This window comes from Salvia splendens, chromosome 10 (genome assembly GCF_004379255.2).
Source record: "Salvia splendens isolate huo1 chromosome 10, SspV2, whole genome shotgun sequence".
Lineage (NCBI taxonomy): Eukaryota > Viridiplantae > Streptophyta > Magnoliopsida > Lamiales > Lamiaceae > Salvia > Salvia splendens.
This window is the reverse complement of record NC_056041.1, coordinates 6,217,466-6,235,459: the sequence shown is the minus strand read 5'-3', so window position 1 is coordinate 6,235,459 and position 17,994 is coordinate 6,217,466. Positions and strand designations below refer to the sequence as shown.

Sequence of the window (17,994 nt, the reverse complement as noted above, 5' to 3'; positions counted from 1 at the left end):
AGAATTTCTTACTAATTTTTAAAACTAAAATAAACCAGAATTTAATCAATTTTTGCGAAACTTCAGAATTTCTTACTAATTTTCAAAACTAAAATAAACCAAAATTTAATCAATTTTTGAAGGCAATTTGTCCTCTCATTAAATGTTCTTATATCAAATAGCTCTGCAAATGGACTTTCCTATTTTGTTTTTGAGGTTTTTGAGTATTTTACTACTCCTGTAAAGTCAACTCCACATGATTTTGTGCAAAACAAACGTGAAAAGAACAATTCAACGCCACCACTATTGGGCCTGAGATAATGGGCCAATAGATTAATAGTGGAGCCCATAACTAAAACCCATTCTTCACGTTCACTTCACTCCAAGACTTCACCCCTTCTTCGTTAATGGCTGCCATCATCACTTCCTCGATTCCTCCTAATTTCAGGTGAATTCCTTGTTTACAACTATGCATATGCATACAGAGATAATACCACATTATCTGCAGGCTGTAATTCGAAGATCAAATAACTATCTGTATTCATTTATTCTCTTCCTGTCGGTTATACGATTATAGTACATTGTTTGTGTGTTTATTTCAGCTTTCAGCTCAGAATTCTATAGTAATAAAGTGTATTGTGTTTTCTAATTGTTTAACTGTTTGTCTCTGTGTGTGTTTGAATGAAATTAAAGGCGTTAGTGCTCACACTGAACTTGTTTTTGCTTACTCCTATTCTATTTATTTCAGGATGAATCCAGTTTGTTCAAAAACACAATTAGGGCACGTGCGGTTACAGACATTGTCTGTGTGTTCCTGTATCCCAATGATTGTTCCGTTTTCAAAACGTAGTTGTAGGCTATATTTGGTACCATTCGATGCATTTTATGGACAGTGTGGACTGAGAAGTTTTGGCGCGGATAGCTTGTCTGGCGTCCGAGGTAGACATCCACGGAAACATGTGATTTCAGGTGTTTTGGACCCGGAAGTTTTGCAGAGGTATAAGGTTACATAGGTTCACATTTGTCATTCATAAAATGTAATTGCCCTTCATAAAATGTGAAAGTTATTTATAAAATGTGTATTGGGTTCGGATGTTCTGGCTGCATTCGAGTTAATCATCACAGACTATTGCCTTCATGTGTCAGTACCATCATTGTTACCTAACATGAGATCATCACTTTATAATTCACTAGCTAACATGTTCCTTCATTTGGCAAATATGTCACTAGCTAACATGTCACTTCATTTCAGATCACTTCCTACTCTAACCTGTGTGTGGTGTGTGGTTTGTGGTGTGCTACTCTTTGTAACTGTAGGTCTGACATTGTTAGTGAGACCCACATGAAATCATCTGGAAGCTTAAATGACCTCGAAGAGCAGCTTCAGGAATTATTTAATGAAGTGAAGACCTTAATTAAATTGGGGAAGAATGACGATGCAGTAGATTTGCTCCTAGCAAATTATGAAGCTGTTAAAGAACAGGTGGATTCTGGTGCTCAAGGCATTGAAGAAGCTGCTGCTCTTGATGTCATTGCTTTGGGTTTCATGGCAGTTGGAGATTTGAGGACTGTGGGATCCACAATGGATATGGTAATTTTATTTGCAAAATGTATAGCTATACTCATTATTCAAGTTTGGCAATACTTTGGTTTTTAAGATATTGAGACATTGGGTCACAGAGATCACTTTTATTCTTTGCAACTTAACATGATAGCTAAATCTATTGCATTTAAAATAAACGTGCAAGTGTTGGATCTACTTAGCTAGATAACATGTATACATATTATCATTAATAACTGTAATGGTTATCTCCACCTCCATGCTTTGGATATGGAATCTCTTCAAGAGCATCTTCTGTCTGTTTTGAAATTCATCACCATGTTTGATTAACTAAATACTCACTACTTATAATATTGTTGTCTGATTGCAGTTGCATAAGATTGTAAATGTTATAAATGATGAGGAGCAGCTTATTGATTCAATACTAATGCATATGGGAAATATTTATGCCAAGTTGGAAAAGTTTGAGTTGTCGATAAACTTCTATCAAAGATCCCTGCAAATTATGGAGAGGAAATATGGTATGCTGAACATTGAAATTTAATGACATCTGCTTAACCACCTATATGCTTTATTTATCTCTGTGTCTGTTACTCTGTTATGCCAAATAACATAAGACTAGTAGGCTCTGTTGTTCTGAGAAGATGCTAACTGAACTACAAAAATTGGCACCACTCTGCGAACTTTTGGTCAACCTGAAGCTAACTTCTGCATGATTTTTCCCCCCTTAGGAACTAAGAGCTCATTACTTTGCACACCATTGATGGGAATTGCAAAAGTGCTCGGCTCTATTGGCAAAGCCAGTGAGGCTATAGAAACATACCACCATGTTATTAAAATATTGGAGTTAAGCAGAGGGGAGGGTGAAGAGTTGATAGTCCCATTAAGTGCATTAGGCAATCTTCTACAGAAGGAGGGAAAGGCATCAGATGCTGAATATACATTCAATAGGTTAGTGCTTTGTATATGGGTAGTGTTTACTTGCATATACTGTTATTTCATGGAGAGGCTTTTTCATTGTGATGTTTACTGTTCTTTTGTGTTAGAGTACTAAACATCTATATAAGGTTATATGGGGAAAAAGATGGAAGAGTGGGAGTAGCTATGTGTTCGTTGGCCCAGGTGAAATGTGCAACAGGTATGATCTTATTTCATAAGAATTAAGAAAGCATTGAATGGTTCGTACACAACGTACTAATATCTTTTAGATCAAGTTTCTATCGATGATATGTATAGAATAGTTGTTTCTTCTCATGTAGATGGATCTCATATAATTCTGTATCTTTTACAGCACCCTAGATAATATAAAAGTAAAGCTATGCTACTAGCTTCTAGTTTAACTGTTCCATGACAGTGGTAATTATTATTCATTCTTGAACCAAAAAACAGAAGAGAAAATTCATGTGGAGAAGCTTGTTTCCACTTGTCCTTCTCTTGTTCTTTTACCTTACCTGAAAGTGTCTTTGAGAGCTATGTCACGCGCTTAATAGCTTAGCCTATATAGAACTGGTTGAGTCTTGTCACTGTGTTCATTGTATAATTTGTATTGAAATAGGGTTTAAATAACTTGAAAGGTAAACAATTAGCACCCCTTGAGCATCAATGTTGCCCCCTGAGGCATCCATTTGTTAACTTTTCGTATCTTTTACAGGAGATATAAATGAGGCAATTGATCTATATAAAAATGCTATGGAGATCCTTAGGAATTCAACACAAATGGGATTGGATGACCAAGTTATGGAGAAAATGAGAATCGAATTGGCCGAGCTACTTCATGTTGCGGGAAGGTAGAAAACTTTCACTAAACTGACTTATTTATCTCTACTCTAATGGCAGGACTCAAATTATATTCCATCAATTTTCTGTGGAAGCTTCCCTTTTACCATACGTTTCAGTATATGATACTAGTGGGCATACAAGTAGTAGGTGTTGATCACAGGAATTTGAAAATTCCTTTATTTTTTGCAGAGGAGCAGAAGGCCGAGCCCTGCTGGAAGAATGCTTGTCAATATCTGAAAAATCCAAAGGAAAACATCATCCCAGCTTAGTCCCCCATCTCGTAAATCTTGCAACTTCCTATTCAGGCTCGAAAATTTTTGGTGAAGCTGAGCGCTTGCTGCGGATAAGTTTGCAAATAATGATGAAGAATGTGCCTCCTGATGACCCAGCTATTACCTTCCCAATGTTACATTTAGCTGTCACTCTTTACAACCTACATCGTGATGAAGAAGCTGAAAGTCTTGCTGCAGACGTACTACGGATCCGTGAAGAAGCATTTGGAAAGGAATCTTTACCTGTTGGTAAGTCTATAATAACTTCTGCACTCTTGATCCAGTATTCTTGATTCTATGTTACAATTGTTGTTTCTTGAGCTACTACGTCTATACTATATTCTTGTATCATTGTTGTAAATGTAACCTCCTTGTACGCTTAGCACTCCAGGTATGTAATGCTTCCCGATTTCATCATTGTCTGGATTTTGTGATTTGCATTTCTTATACTCCCTCCATGTGTGATTGATTTCTTTTTGGCCGTTGTTTTGGGAAAATGATAATAATTAATTAAAGTAGAGAAAAAGTAAAGTACGAGAGAATAATGTAAAAGAGGACTTCCTATACATTATTCTATCTCTTACTTTATTTTCTCTTCACTTTAGCTATTTATTGTCATTTTCCAAAACACGCGGCGAAAACCAATCAATCACTTGAGCTGTGTGGAGGGAGTGTATCCCATTGGTCTCCATCTAAATAGTCATGACCATTTTGTTTTACGAATGATTAACAGGAGAGACCCTAGATTGCTTGGTGTCCATTAGGAGCCGAATGGATAAGGCCGATGGTGAATTGGTGGAGCTCCTCAAGAGGGTTTTGAAAATTCAGGAAAAGGCCTTTGGCCCTGAGAGTGAAGAGGTTATGGAAACAATGAAGAAAATTGTACATTACATGGACAAGTTGGGGATTAAAGATGAGAAGTATCCTCTGCAGAGGAGACTCTCCATACTGAGGAACAAACACAAACACATGGTCAAGTATTAGTCCTCAGTTCCATACTATACATATATTCTTGATGCACATGAGCCTAGAACTCTTGATTTTAATGATGTGAGGTCACCAACACGAGCAACCAAATCTTTGAGGCCGAGTAATGAGGTGCGAGCTATATATAAATTATTTTTGCAAGTTAACTGACTTCTACACAGCTATGATGTGAGCGCCCTCTAAATTTCTTCATCAATAACAGGGCGTGCGATGCCTGAAGATATGTGATGCTCACCAGTGACTGGGTTCCGAAATATTGCCCTTGAGCTCACCATATAGTGCAGTATCTTATTGGCTTGAGCTGTTTTTCTGAAGCAATTCAAGAGTATTCCAATGTTGCCTCATCTTCCGCAATATATACATCTGGCCCACAAAAGACGAATATAGGTATTTATGGTTATCTCATACTTCCATTTTCTGAATCTTCTAACTTGCCATTTATAAAAGGTAGTAAGAGATTGTGAGAGGTGCTTTTAGAAATTAAAACTAAATTATCTGCTACACATTTTAAGATTCTCGAATGAAAAATATTACTGTGGAGAATTTGGGTGATGATATAATGAAACAGAAAACGTGTCAAATTATTACAGTCACAGACTTCATAGACCATATCTCGAAATTGTCCAACAAAAAAAACACATGTTTAAAATGATTGTTTACTGCTTTAGTCTATAGATAGAGAAAAAATAGATTGTTGATCTTGATACAATGATATAGTAGTAAAATTCAAGTACTTATTTCCCTTCAAACAAGTAAATGCCAGCATTTTTCTCGTTTATTTTACTTGGGAGAAGATGAGCAGTGATATTTTATTCATAGATCCGTCGTGTAAGAAAAAAACCATAATATAATGAATAACATATAGCTGTGTCCTTTAGAAAGCTAAAAATGTACCATCTTCAAAGAGATCGACTTAGAGGTGGATAATTTCGTGGAAGATATCGAAATTCGATCACATTTAAAAAAATACTTTTCTGACTAGAAAAAAAGTTACTAAAAATTACTTTTAGTTTAAACGTTACTACATAATTAAGTCGCGTAGCCTAACTTTATAAATTGATTTTAATATAATTAGAAATGAAACTAAAGTATATAGGGCGATCGGCGACCAATAACCCCACTTTCACACTAGAGTTTAAAATAGTGACATTTGACTTTACCAGCCCAACGCCGACCAACCGCCCGCTGCTTTTTAAATTTGATTTCGTTATATTTTATAGACATTCATTTATAAATGAGTGGAAATAATTGGATTGCCCGATAAGCTCTACACTTGGCACACACACCATTTTTGAATTGGTAAAACCGTATCATAAAGAAATACTTATAACTTTCATTTAAGCCTCTAGATGATATAAAAATCATTTGTTATAAATAAATGAGCTTTTATTTATATCACAATTGAGCATTACAAATCGTGAAGAAATACAAATCCATTTTTAGGATGTTTTGATTATAAAACCGTGTTCTATTTTTTATAATGATAAGTCCACTTTTTAATGGGAAAATTAAATCATTCCAATTTATTCGAAGAACAATGTTATTTTAACACATGTGAAATTAATTAATTAATGAATGAATTAGCAGCACATTTAAAGCAACAAACATGCAATCTGTCATTTCTATTTTCTCTTCTGGAATCTGTGATAATTACCGATATACGCTTCTCCCTCTCTCTCCATCCCAACATTCATAATCACAGCAGAACACACGACACGATCAAGGGGGGAGGGAAATGCCGCTTTGCGAAGTGGGTAGGCATCAGAACATAGTAGTTGGCAATGGGATCCAACTTTTCTACAGAACATACGGGAAAGGACCAATCAAAGCTCTCATGATCATAGGTAAAACGCGCGCATTTCACTTTTCGAGGGTTTTTCTTTGTTTTCATTGAATTTCACGATCATCCACAAATTCTCCTGATTTCAATGGTCATCTGAAATTGAAATTGAGTTTCCGACTGAAGCTTTCCGATGACAAATCGTCAGGATTGGCCGGGACCCACGATTCCTGGGGGCCGCAGATAAATGGTCTGGCCGGGACGCTGAGGCCAAACAACGACGAGTCGCCGCCGCTGGAAGATCCGAGCGGTTCCGGGCCGGCGGGCGTCGAGGTCTGCGCTTTTGATAACCGTGGAATGGGGCGAAGCTCCGTTCCCACCCAAAAGTTAGAGTACACGTGAGTATTGATTGCCACCTTATTTTGGAAGCTTTTTTAATCAATGTTTCTTTTAGCATGATTTTTGGCATTTTATTTACGAAGAAAGAGTTCTTCCGGACACCCTAGTTCTGGTCAAATTTGAAGGTTTTGTTGATGCTAATCGACGCGTATGATTGAATGGCTGAACAATAATATTTTTGCTGGGAACTTGCTTTTGTTGCGTAATACTACTAGTATATGCGATTTTTTTTCTAAATTTGTGGAATGGTTGTGAAATTTTGGTAATGTGATTGATGATCAGTATGCATTTCACAGGACGAGTATAATGGCTAAAGATGCACTAGCTCTAATGGATCATTTGGGATGGAAAAAAGCTCATGTGTTTGGCCACTCAATGGGTAAGTCTTTGAATATAGATTTTTAGTTGGCATGATTGACTCAACTCGTCCTCTTGTTCTTTATATTGAACCACATATACCCATTTGTTGTTGGATGTTGTGATTTCAAGGGTTTGGTAATCAGTTTACCTTTAATGAAAGTATGAAACCAACCATATATTGAATGTATCTAGATTCAGTCAAATGGGCAATCATGGCCAGTGAGATTTTTTCACGTTGAGTTGCAAAATATCTAGCTTTTCTTGTTATTGAATGGTTTCTTGATAATGCAGGTGCTATGATTGCTTGTAAGCTTGCTTCAATGGTGCCTGATCGAATTTCATCTCTGGCATTGTTGAATGTAACTGGTGGAGGTTATGAATGCTTACCAAAGGTATCAATTTCTGGGGTTATTTAATAGCTTTATGTTGTTTGTCTTTCTCTTGCTATTCTTTCTTGACCGAAAACAAATCCACCTGAGGCAAAATTGGGTCAAAGAAATAAGCATGGCCAACTCATCATAACAAAATCATAATTTAATTTCTTTATGAATTTCAACCCGTATCTGTAATGTGTCTTGCCATCCTGATCCTAATTTACTGCTCTTAATTCTTTTCAGTTTGACCGTCAAACTCTGTCAATTGCTCTGCGTTTTCTGAGGGCGAAAACACCTGAACAGAGAGCAGCCGTTGATTTAGATACCCACTACTCACAGGTAAAGTTTATTTTAGGTTAGTAAGCATGGCTGAGTTTTACTTTCAGAACTCATCAGCTCATTGAGAATTGATCGAAAATCCATTCTCCTCCGTGCAGGAATATCTTCAAGAGTACATTGGACTAAAGACTAGAAGAGAAATTTTATACCAAGTAAGGAACTCTAATATTTTGAACTTGAGGTGAGAAACCTGAAATTGTATCCTTGAATAGAGTCATAGGTCTTAGAAGAATGTGGTCAAGTCAGTGCCTTGAATTTGATTTGTTACCGCTGCATACCATTCTCATTAAACAATAACTATGACTTGTGGTGTTCTCCTGTACAACAGAAGACCCTTGGTGCCAAACTATTTTTCTGATGCAGGCTATATATTTATAATCGAGTAGTGTCTCTATGATTTGGAAGCATAACATGATGCTATAATTCTGCAGGAATACGTTAAAGCCATATCATCAACAGGTATGCAGTCAAAGTACGGATTTGACGGACAGATTAATGCGTGTTGGACCCATAAAATGTCGAGAAAAGAGATGGATTCTATCCGTATGGCTGGATTTCCAGTATCAGTAATTCATGGAAGGTAGCCTAGCCTATTAAAGACTCTTACTATGTTTTTCTCATTGTTCATATGTGTCTTCCCAGAAAACTAATGTATGCATTTCTTTTTTTCCTCTTCCCATGTAGACATGATGTAATTGCTCAGCTGTCCCATGCAAAACGACTTGCAGAGAGATTATATCCATCTGCAAGAATGGTTGAACTTAATGGTGGACATCTAGTAAGCCATGAGAGAACTGAGGAGGTGAGTATATGTTAGTACGACAAATAATGAAATAATAACTGACACAAATAACTATGGAATCATACTGATAAGTACTACAAGATTGAAGTTAAAAGTCACATTAGCTTCAACATAAAGGAAAGCAAGATTAGAAGTTCTCATATTATAAGTATCGGGTAATTTCATAATGACATTACCCTCACTGGTCAACAAGGCTCAGATAATATGCTCTATACAGAAATTAAGTTCCTAGAAAGGTTAGAGGGAAATGTGTTACAATGATGCAGAATCCGTCCATGACTTGAGAATACATAAGAAAATGGTGAAGAATGTTACCATGGAAAACCATTTTTGGTATTTTTTCTTGGAAGAGCAAAATTGGTTTAACATCATATACAAAGTTACTTAATGCCTCAAGATCCCGACCAAATATTTTTTCTTAAAAAGATTGTGAAGTCCTGTTGAGCATAAGCTAAGACCCTAAAGTAAACATATCCTGCAACATTACTGAAGGGCCATTTTTTGTTCATAAATCAAAGATCAGTGTAATGATCTATTGTCCTCTAAACAGTACAACAGAGAAACATACTACATGAAAATCATGTGCAATATCATCGAAATTTATTTGTAATTGAGTATGACATTGACCAGAAATCCAAAACTTGAGGCTTACATGGTATTTCATCCCTCAAACTGCAGGTAAATAAAGCTCTTCTAGAGTTGATCAAGGCATCACAAAGTAGGGCAAGTTCATATGAATGGACAAATGTGTCCACTAAGAGCAGTGGTGGGTGCTACTTATACACGAATTCTTCATCTCGTATTACTAGTCTAGATCTCCTAGAGACTACCCAACCCATATAATCAGACCCACCATGCATCAAGTTCACTGCCTTCTTTCACAAGTTTTCATGGCTTCCAAGGCATTAAAGTGACGCCTTGTCAACGTAGGATTTAGTAAGAGAAAACATGTATAGCTTAGGCAATCTCGCTGCGAGCCAGTTCAGTGCATATTTACGAGGCTCAATTGTACTACCCATGACCAAGGCCTAGAAATGATGTGGGTATCTGGTCATTTCATTTATTCCATTTAAGAGCAAAAGTTTGATTTTTGCCTATTGATCTATTGCCTCTGTTTTGTCATAACAATCTTTCCATATCAAAGCACAAGGAACAAATTCATTCTTGCTTATTGACTCAACTATGCTTGCTGAAATCGAGCAGCCTGGCATGGACCATGGTTACCTAAGTATGCCTAATCTTGCTCTTTTCTTCAGGGTGCAAGGCTTCTCAGATAAGAGCGGGGAGAGCAATCAGTTCGTCTTTCATTCTTGAAAGCGTAGAGAAGCTACATATATTGATGCTGTACTTTTTTGGGCTCTTTGTACTAGCCTTTCAGCATTTACGAAGAGGCATGATGAGGCTTAAGCCAGTCAAAGTAGAACCAGCAGCACTTAATAACTAACACGGTTCCCTACTGGTAAATGGTAATCCTACTCTCCCTGTAATGCCTTAGTTCATGCAGTAGCTGCAAGTTTTAAGCATTTACTTGTTCTTGACACGCAGGGATTCGATTTTTCTTCATTTACTATCGTCTACAGATTGTTAATCCGGGCACAGATGAGTTATACAACGAGAGTTGTATGCCATGGCAATCCCGAGGAACTTGTGCTCTATCTGGAATTGAGATAAAGTGCTAATATCTACACAATTTTCTGTTCATTCAAATAAAGATGACACCTTTTTTCCTCCCCTGTGGACTATACAGATACAATGTAAATTGTGATTCAACATATTGAGCAATGAAAAGTGATTATATGGAATTCACCTCTCTCTCTCTCTATATATATATATATATATACACACACACACACATTTATTTGTGTAGTGCCATTTTGGGTTCAAAAAATTGCTCACCTAAAATATACATATAAACAGTAAACTAATACTACCAGGTAATAAATATAGAGACACACATATACATCAAATAATATCGTAAAAGAAGTCATCAGTATCAGTAAAAGAAATAGTACCAAAGGAAACATATGCAGAATTGATAAGTTGCATACCAAAAAGAACAATATTGAGAGAGTAGACTTAGGTGTATATTTTAAGCTAGGAGATGGCCTACACAGCTGCAGTAGCCGCCGTGTTGAGGATGCCAGTGGCAGAGGCGCTGCGGCTGAGCTGAAATCACGAAGGTTGAGAGGTGGAGAAGCTTGGAGAGCGAGAATACATGTGTGTGTTTTGTTTGTGGAAAAAAGTGCATGGCATATTTACAGGAGTAATATACTACCAGAATATTCTTATATGCTTTCTTTGCCCTAAACCAATTTCAGCCAAACAACCTAGCCCCCGGGATTCCTTCGTAAACAAATGCTCGATTAATCAAATATACTATTAAATTGATATGAAATTATCCAAGATTAAATTTATATGAGATTATACGAAATTAAGCTTGATAAGGATCTAAATTCATAAGCCGACAGTATTCTTAACATAGATGAAATAATTAATTGGATGAAACCACCTAACTAAGTAACACTTATAAAGCTAAATATTTATCTTATTTTCAAACCAATGTACTATTGTTTGGATGAGTATTTGAAACCAATGTACTACTGTTGGGATGAGTAAGAATGTTTTTTCTAAACCATTTTTGTGATAATGTTTAAACGTCAGCTATTAAAATATTAAGTTTAAAACATAGGAATATTTTTCAGAATATGCTTGAATCTTGATTGTTATGACATGAGTCCATGCCTAATTTATTATTAGGAAATTAACCATCTATTGAATTAGGAAACTTAATTTTCAGAATTTCAAAAGTTAGTCCACATAGAAAAACGTAAAAGGGTCAACCCGGTTTAATGGTTTGAACCCGACCCGATCCGACCTGACCCGGTAGTTGTTGCCCTACACCGTCTGAGACTCTTCTGCAGTCGTTACTTCTGTTTTCGAATTCCACAGCAAAAAACATGGCAACCTTAGCTGCTAACGTCACTACCGGAGCTCCCACCAAATGGGATTTCAGATGGTGATCTCATTCTCTCTCTCTCTCTCTCTCTCTCTCGGTTTATGGTTTTCCTGTGTATATGCCATATTACATCGTATGAGTGCGGGCTTTCATATTTCCAACAATTTATCTTTTCTGGATGCATTTTTTTAATGGGTTTATCTTTTCTGATTAACTATGTTTATTTTTCTTCTATTGCAACTGCCGGAGTTGTAAATAACGCTACTTTGTATGTGAATAGTGCTATAGAATTTCATGAAGAAAGATTAACAGTATTTGTTGTAATATCTTTGAATATATCTGAATACCAAAAGAAAAGGTGAAAACTTGTGTGTATCCCAATTAGGTTTTATTAATCACAAGTTCACAATTAGGATTTAATTAATGTGGATGCACCCAAAGTGTGCCTCTAAAGAAAATTGGTTGTCTGAATTAGATTGATTGTTTCCAAGTTTTTGATGAGAGGGTGAAAGTTGGAATCTTGTGTAACTTTTGTATCATTGCTTCAAGTATCTGATACTGATTTCTGAGCATCTGCTGGATTTGCGTCTGTGCTGCTCTGCATAAATTCTTTTGTTTCTCCACATTAAGCTATATAGCAATAAACTCTACTGTCAAGCAGTCATACATTGTATACTAAATAGGTTGTTGTTTTCATAACCTTGCATAGGCATTAAGTTCTTTCATGTTCTTACAACCAATTTATCCCATTGTTTTCTTTCCGGTTTCTATATTGGATAGGAAGAAAGTAGTTGTCCGGTTTTGTATTTTGTATCTATGTTTAGTAAGCAAATTCATACTCTTTATCTTTGTTGTCTATGATGTTCTCGTTGTCTGACATAGAAGTTGCTTGCAGCAACCTGGAAGTAGATTATGCGTCCGAAGAAATTGCTCACATGGTTTATGCTGCTCTAGCCGTCGATAAGGAGGTACGTTGTGTGCTATATGTGGTTTCTGCCCTTGATTTCCTTTATCTGAGATTGTATTTTTTGCTTACGATTTACAGTTACAACCGGATAAGGTGAAAAGGCATATGTCAGTATCCAACGGGAAACTTTTGGTGTAAGTATCGTGTACTTGTAATAGAGGAAAATAGCTGGCTTGATAAGCATTTATACCTATGGCATTTGAGCTAGGGTTCTTGCTTCATATCAAGTAGTAGAGAGCATACTAGGAACAAGACGAGTCAAAATTTCAGCATCATTTACTCACTCAGATGTTTGTTTGTTTGTTTTAAGTTTTTCTTGCTTGATCTCGATGATTTGCAGGGATTTTGAGGCAGTCGAAGCAAGATTCCTCCGTGCATCATATAGTGCTTTTGTCGATGTTCTTACACTTGCCACCAAGACAATTGAAGAATTTGGTCAGGGATTGATATAGTGACATTTTGAGTAGTGTATAATTATTGAACCAAGTGTAATTTTGAATAGCTTTGTTGTGTCTCATGATTATACTCTGTATAATTATCATCAATTGAAATTGATCAAAATTTGAGATGATATGGCTGTTTTGGTCCTTTTGGACATTGACAATTCTCGGGATGCTTTAGTAGGAGAGTTTTATGAATTTAATAGGAAAATGGTGTTAACTTTACTTTTCCAAGTTCATTAGATATGTTTTTGTTGGCATATTGCAATCTCAAAGTCTAATAAGTTCTACACTTCAATTCTATTATCAAAGCAAAGCAACATTGTGGTGAATTCTTGTGCAACAGTAAATGTATAGATCTTGTAACATGCTCATATTGATGAATATGTTTCTCTGACAATTACACTTTCCATAAATGAGATATAAAAGTGAATACTAAAGGGGAAAGCAAAATGGTACTACAAACAACCATTTTCAACTCTTTTCCATTAGTATTCGTCCAAATAAGTATATAATGTATCATCTTTCTTCGACTTGCGTCGACTGAGCAAAGCTTTGAGCAACCGTTTGCTTTTGCTGGGGATCTGCTCGAACTCCTTTGGGCTCTCTTTCCCGACACGAATCCGCATTGAAGCCGATTTCCGAGGATCAGAAATAAACTGTACCAAATTCAATCAAATTATACATCAGGGGGGGCATTTACTTTGGGTGACAAATAAACAGAAAAAAAGTATCATGTCACACACCGGTTGTCTTCCTGAAGATGGATTTGGGGTGGTTGGCCGGCTCTGGTTTGGGGTGGTCGGGCGTGAGCTCTTTGGAGTCGTGGGCTTACTAGATAGGGAGCCCGAACGTAGAAGTGGAAACCGGTGAGGTGACACTGTTCTCCTTTCTGATATGTCGAGAAAGACATCACAGTGATTGAGCTGATTTCAGTTGGCAAGAAACAAGAAGAAATAGTTTTTTTAATTGAGGAACGAACCTAGATCTTTCTTAGGCATGCTTTTGGAGAAGGCGAAGTTTCCTGGCTGCTGCACGAGTCTAGGAGTAGGTGAGGGGGAGCGCCCTTCACTGCAAGACATTTGCCTAAGTATATGTTTTACGACTAGTAACTTTGGTATACAAGCAGGTTGATTTAGTAGGGAGAAACCTCACCTGGCTATTGATGGTGGAGCCTCGTGTATTGTAGCTCGAATAGCTGCAAGGTATGTTGCTCGTGAGATCAACACATGGTATCAGAGCTTACATAGGCATCAAAATGACATTATAAACATGTTACCACTCCTAAAGTGATGCCACTCGTCTCCTTTGTCTACGCTGCAACCTTGATACTTTGATTTCATGCGTAAACCTCCATTCATAGTCTCTCCCACTGAAGATAAAGGTCGGAGAAATATTTGTTCAGAAACCGTATATGGTCTATACTATGAATTGCCTGTATATATAAATGGAGAGAGAGACCAGGCAAGATGTATCGTTTGTGGTAATTGGGAGTGTTTATCACCAACGACTGCTGAGAGAGACCTTCACGATTGATGTAATCATGGCATGTCCGTAATCTCTAAATCACATAGAAACACAATAAAGCACTTGCTTCTAGAAAGAACAACATCTAAAACCCATTATGCATCAGTTGATGAAACATCTTGAATGTTCTGCTTCACCCATTGGTTCAAATGGTATAGGCATGCTGTGATCATTTATATCAAAGATTTAACCAAACTATACCTGCTCAAGGCAAGATAATCGAAGTTCAGTTCCTGAAACTTCATCAATGTTCTCATCCAGCAGATCGTTGACCTTAAAGGTCACAGAACCCAAATGGTCCACGGTGTTGACAAGAGCTTTAATGGCATAATCTTTCAACGTATTTACCACTCTGCGCGTTCAGATATATTAAAATGGGATAATAAACCTACTGTGATGAATCGGCAGGGAACAGGCGAAATGTAGCAATTCAACAACCATAAGCAACTCACACATGCTTTTGGTCGTCGTTGGTGTAAGACAACTCAAAGTACTCTGCTGCTGAATAGAGTTGTTTCCTAAGATTCTTCAAATCCTGAAGAAATAAAGCATTACTCTATTAAAAAGCATATCATGTACAGCAGCAAGATGGCGATCCAAAACAGGGCTCTTATTCAATATAGGAATGAGATGTACTAACTAGAGAGCTGTATTATTTACAAAGTAATATCTTGCGCTGCCTGCCACCTTCCCCCGACCAAAAAGGAAAAGAAATAAATGTGTATAAGGAATCCAAGTTCAAACAAATCATGCCTAACTAAGAAGAGATGTTCCTCCACATGAAAAATCACAATAATTCTCCTCCAACAGTCACTGCATCATTCAATAAAGTTGGTTTACATAATTACTTCTTTTTTATCTTCCCTCCTTGCCCGTTTCTCCTCAGAGCAGTAACATTGCTAGTTTAAGGCGAAGATGAGCAAGTAATGATTCAAAATTTAAAATGACGTCTAAGGAAATTAAAAATGCTGTTATGCAACACCAAACAGATTATTATATGGAAGAATAAAGTACCTTTAAACTATCAGAGAAGAGCATGCTCTGTCGCATAGAAATCTCATCATAATTAGCCGGCTCATGAGGAAACTTCATGGAGGCAGCAGCGGTCATTGTCTCCATGAAGGAGTGGCTAAAATAGTAGATACAAAGTTCCTATCCTGCAACAACCATCTGCAAAAAGAAATTACAGTTTTTTTAATTGTGTAACCATCACATATAGCTAGCAGCATTACTGAGAATATCAAACACATTGTCTCTGCAAAAACTAACTTAAAGATGAAAGTTGTCTCCTTCTCCAGAGAGAGAGGTCTGTGGGCTGGGCTCCAGATATATGAAAAAGAAAAATAAAACAATTGAAAAGCAACATTACAATGCTTTCCCCCTTTTATATGTGAAACTGCTGTGTGGACAGCCAGAATCCCATCTCAATCTTGAAAAGAAGCAAACAAAATCAAGAGACAGAACCAACAGATTAGCAGGGCAAAAACAATAAATTAAAGAAGATGGGCCACGATAATTCTTTTTCCCAATGATAATGGATTCATTAACTTAAAAAAGAACTGAAAGTCCTAAATAAGCCAATCTTGAAATTCTCGAGATAACAATCCACAGTCCTTTTATTCATTGTCAGACCACAATTCATTAGATTACAATCAATACCTTACAAATGCCTACTTTTTTTTCACTTTCAGGAAAGAAGAAGTAGAAACAAGATTCACATTTTGCACAGCAATTCCAATTTCTCCAAAACTCATGAGCATTATACTCACCACAGATAGAAAACAAGAAGCATTTAGCTAAAGCAGTAGAGCTCTGAGAATGAAGAGCTCACCTCCCACAATTGTGAAGTCTCGGCGAGGCAATTCAACAAACAGCGCAGGAGCAAAGAAGTAATGGTGTCTACAACTACAACTGTGAGCAAGATGCAAGAGTGGGAACCGACCCACCACAATCAGTTTGTCGTTCAACGTTGATCATAGAGTGTGGCTTTGAAGAAAGGCAAAAGCAGACAACAGGAAAACGATAGGCCCAATAAACATCGATGTCGCTATAGTGGTTTGGTGCCAAGATTTTGACTCGAATCAAAATGACATCTTTAATTTCATTTTAAAATTTTGTTGGGGATAAAGAAAAGGTTTATAAAATTGGGAAACAGAGTGAAAATGAAGATGAACGAGGTAGGTAGTGAGTTGAGGTTAGCACGTTGCTATATCTATGATTGACGTTTGGGATTTCAAATTTTAAAGCCGATTTTTGAAGTAAGACCAACTATCTATTCAACCATTGTTGATGCTTATCAGAGCGGTGACAAATTACCATCCATCCGTGCTAGCGGCGCGGCGCACCGCTGCTAGCCGCTGCGCTCTTGTCGCTGACGCGGCGCTGCTCGATGAATAGAGCACGTTCGTGCCAGCGAGCAGCACACGTGTCAACGTCTGATTGGCCAACGACAATGCCGTTGCAATTTCCTTTTAAAAACAAAATCAGATTTTAATTAAAAAATCCGATTAAAAATAAAAAAATATTTTCCCACTTCCCAAAAAATTATATCCATTTTCTCTTCACTTTTAATTTATTTTTCAATTTTTTCCCCAAAAATTCACATTTTCATCTATAAATACCTTCAATTCCACAAAAAATTTCACACTACACTACACAATTCTCATCTAAATTCTCTCATTTCCATTCTTACAATTCCCAATCTTTCTTTCATTCTTACAACAAAAAAATGTCCGGCTCCGGCGATCACCCCTCCGGCTCCCGCGATTGGAACCATGAATGGTTCGGCTCGCAACCATTTCCTAGTCCGGAAACGAAATTTTCGGCCCCTCCTCAAACCCAAAGTTCGCAAGCTCCGGGTGGCTATCGGCCTTACGCGGTGGATGGCCAAGATGCCCATCGGTGCCCCCGATGGGCAATACGGGTGGGCACCCGAACCACCCGTACCTAGAGCGGGAGGGAGCGATAGCTCTCAAACTCCTCATCTTCCTACTCGTGGTGTCCGCATCCCGTACACTCCAGGGGAGATGGATCAATTATTCAAAGCGTTTTTGTCTATCTCCGAAGATCCGGAGATTGACACGAACCAATCCGGTGACCATTTTTGGTGGCGCGTCTATCGCCGGTACAATCACACGAACCAATCCGGTGACCTAGAACAATCGAGCGCAACGAGAGTATGGTGCGCAATGCCATATACAGAGCCAACGAAGAAATCCAAAAGTTCCAGGGGTATTACCTCCAGGAAGAGCGGTCGACGGGGAGCGACAGAAGCGAGGTCGACATCATCAGTGCCGCGTTGGCGACCTATAAATCCCAACACTACAAACAGTTCAAATACCCCAATGTTTGGCAGGAGGTGTGTGTGCATCCGAAGTATAGGGGAGGCGTATCATCCTCCTCTAGCTCTTCCAGCAAACGGTCGAGGTCGGTATCCCTATCCGACGCCGGCTCCGATGAGGTGTCCAACCAG

At 37.6% G+C, this 17,994-nt stretch overlaps 4 protein-coding genes across 7 annotated transcripts; 3 read left to right on the top strand and 1 right to left on the bottom strand.

Moving 5' to 3' along the window:
- Window positions 1–360: 360 nt before the first annotated feature.
- On the top strand, window positions 361–5,079 carry LOC121750443 (nephrocystin-3-like). 2 transcript variants are annotated; one of them, XM_042144981.1, is made up of 10 exons: window positions 361–427; window positions 728–976; window positions 1,297–1,570; window positions 1,911–2,061; window positions 2,272–2,491; window positions 2,587–2,678; window positions 3,192–3,327; window positions 3,509–3,840; window positions 4,325–4,689; window positions 4,781–5,079. In XM_042144981.1, the coding sequence occupies exons 1-9, from the start codon at window positions 387–389 to the stop codon at window positions 4,573–4,575; spliced, it is 1,746 nt and encodes a 581-aa protein (XP_042000915.1). In that variant the 5' UTR covers window positions 361–386; the 3' UTR covers window positions 4,576–4,689; window positions 4,781–5,079. The 2 variants fall into 2 exon arrangements, with proteins under 2 accessions (XP_042000915.1, XP_042000914.1); XM_042144980.1 differs by lacking the exon at window positions 361–427 and adding an exon at window positions 442–516.
- A 153-nt stretch (window positions 5,080–5,232) lies between these two features.
- Window positions 5,233–10,434, top strand: LOC121750444 (putative aminoacrylate hydrolase RutD). Of its 2 annotated transcripts, XM_042144982.1 has the most exons (11): window positions 5,233–6,422; window positions 6,567–6,756; window positions 7,054–7,136; window positions 7,409–7,509; window positions 7,735–7,830; window positions 7,929–7,982; window positions 8,262–8,410; window positions 8,515–8,632; window positions 9,311–9,398; window positions 9,889–10,098; window positions 10,178–10,434. In XM_042144982.1, exons 1-10 carry the CDS (start codon window positions 6,314–6,316, stop codon window positions 10,074–10,076), a joined length of 1,176 nt encoding a protein of 391 aa, XP_042000916.1. In that variant the 5' UTR covers window positions 5,233–6,313; the 3' UTR covers window positions 10,077–10,098; window positions 10,178–10,434. The 2 variants fall into 2 exon arrangements, 1 of the variants encoding a protein (XP_042000916.1); XR_006039863.1 differs by lacking the exon at window positions 9,311–9,398 and having other exon boundaries at window positions 9,889–10,091.
- A 1,045-nt stretch (window positions 10,435–11,479) lies between these two features.
- Window positions 11,480–13,126, top strand: LOC121750817. The gene is made up of 4 exons (XM_042145433.1): window positions 11,480–11,648; window positions 12,484–12,556; window positions 12,634–12,689; window positions 12,896–13,126. The coding sequence occupies exons 1-4, from the start codon at window positions 11,590–11,592 to the stop codon at window positions 13,005–13,007; spliced, it is 300 nt and encodes a 99-aa protein (XP_042001367.1). The 5' UTR covers window positions 11,480–11,589; the 3' UTR covers window positions 13,008–13,126.
- Window positions 13,127–13,345: 219 nt separating this feature from the next.
- LOC121751143 (protein ABIL3-like) lies at window positions 13,346–16,748 on the bottom strand. Of its 2 annotated transcripts, none has more exons than XM_042145863.1 (10): window positions 16,292–16,748; window positions 15,537–15,692; window positions 14,975–15,057; window positions 14,724–14,874; window positions 14,457–14,556; window positions 14,275–14,367; window positions 14,151–14,193; window positions 13,978–14,066; window positions 13,742–13,887; window positions 13,346–13,654 (listed from the first exon to the last, which is right to left on the bottom strand). In XM_042145863.1, exons 2-10 carry the CDS (start codon window positions 15,639–15,641, stop codon window positions 13,484–13,486), a joined length of 981 nt encoding a protein of 326 aa, XP_042001797.1. In that variant the 5' UTR covers window positions 15,642–15,692; window positions 16,292–16,748; the 3' UTR covers window positions 13,346–13,483. The 2 variants fall into 2 exon arrangements, with proteins under 2 accessions (XP_042001797.1, XP_042001796.1); XM_042145862.1 differs by having other exon boundaries at window positions 16,354–16,747.
- Between the last annotated feature and the right edge of the window lie 1,246 nt (window positions 16,749–17,994).

What these genes read in the sequence shown, in the direction of transcription:
- LOC121750443 (XM_042144980.1), top strand. Translation starts at nt 449, where the DNA reads ATGCATATGCATACAGAGATAATACCACATTATCTGCAGGCTGTAATT. An exon ending in GACCCGGAAGTTTTGCAGAG is followed by an intron (nt 977 to 1,296) that starts GTATAAGGTTAC and finishes TTGTAACTGTAG; the next exon opens with GTCTGACATTGTTAGTGAGA. An exon ending in CCAGGTGAAATGTGCAACAG is followed by an intron (nt 2,679 to 3,191) that starts GTATGATCTTAT and finishes TATCTTTTACAG; the next exon opens with GAGATATAAATGAGGCAATT.
- LOC121750444 (XM_042144982.1), top strand. Translation starts at nt 6,314, where the DNA reads ATGCCGCTTTGCGAAGTGGGTAGGCATCAGAACATAGTAGTTGGCAAT. An exon ending in GTTATGAATGCTTACCAAAG is followed by an intron (nt 7,510 to 7,734) that starts GTATCAATTTCT and finishes AATTCTTTTCAG; the next exon opens with TTTGACCGTCAAACTCTGTC. An exon ending in GAAGAGAAATTTTATACCAA is followed by an intron (nt 7,983 to 8,261) that starts GTAAGGAACTCT and finishes ATAATTCTGCAG; the next exon opens with GAATACGTTAAAGCCATATC.
- LOC121750817 (XM_042145433.1), top strand. Translation starts at nt 11,590, where the DNA reads ATGGCAACCTTAGCTGCTAACGTCACTACCGGAGCTCCCACCAAATGG. An exon ending in ACCAAATGGGATTTCAGATG is followed by an intron (nt 11,649 to 12,483) that starts GTGATCTCATTC and finishes AGTTGCTTGCAG; the next exon opens with CAACCTGGAAGTAGATTATG. An exon ending in TCCAACGGGAAACTTTTGGT is followed by an intron (nt 12,690 to 12,895) that starts GTAAGTATCGTG and finishes GATGATTTGCAG; the next exon opens with GGATTTTGAGGCAGTCGAAG.
- LOC121751143 (XM_042145863.1), bottom strand. Translation starts at nt 15,641, where the DNA reads ATGGAGACAATGACCGCTGCTGCCTCCATGAAGTTTCCTCATGAGCCG. An exon ending in AACGACGACCAAAAGCATGT is followed by an intron (nt 14,875 to 14,974) that starts GTGAGTTGCTTA and finishes CTGAACGCGCAG; the next exon opens with AGTGGTAAATACGTTGAAAG. An exon ending in CATGCCTAAGAAAGATCTAG is followed by an intron (nt 13,888 to 13,977) that starts GTTCGTTCCTCA and finishes TCGACATATCAG; the next exon opens with AAAGGAGAACAGTGTCACCT.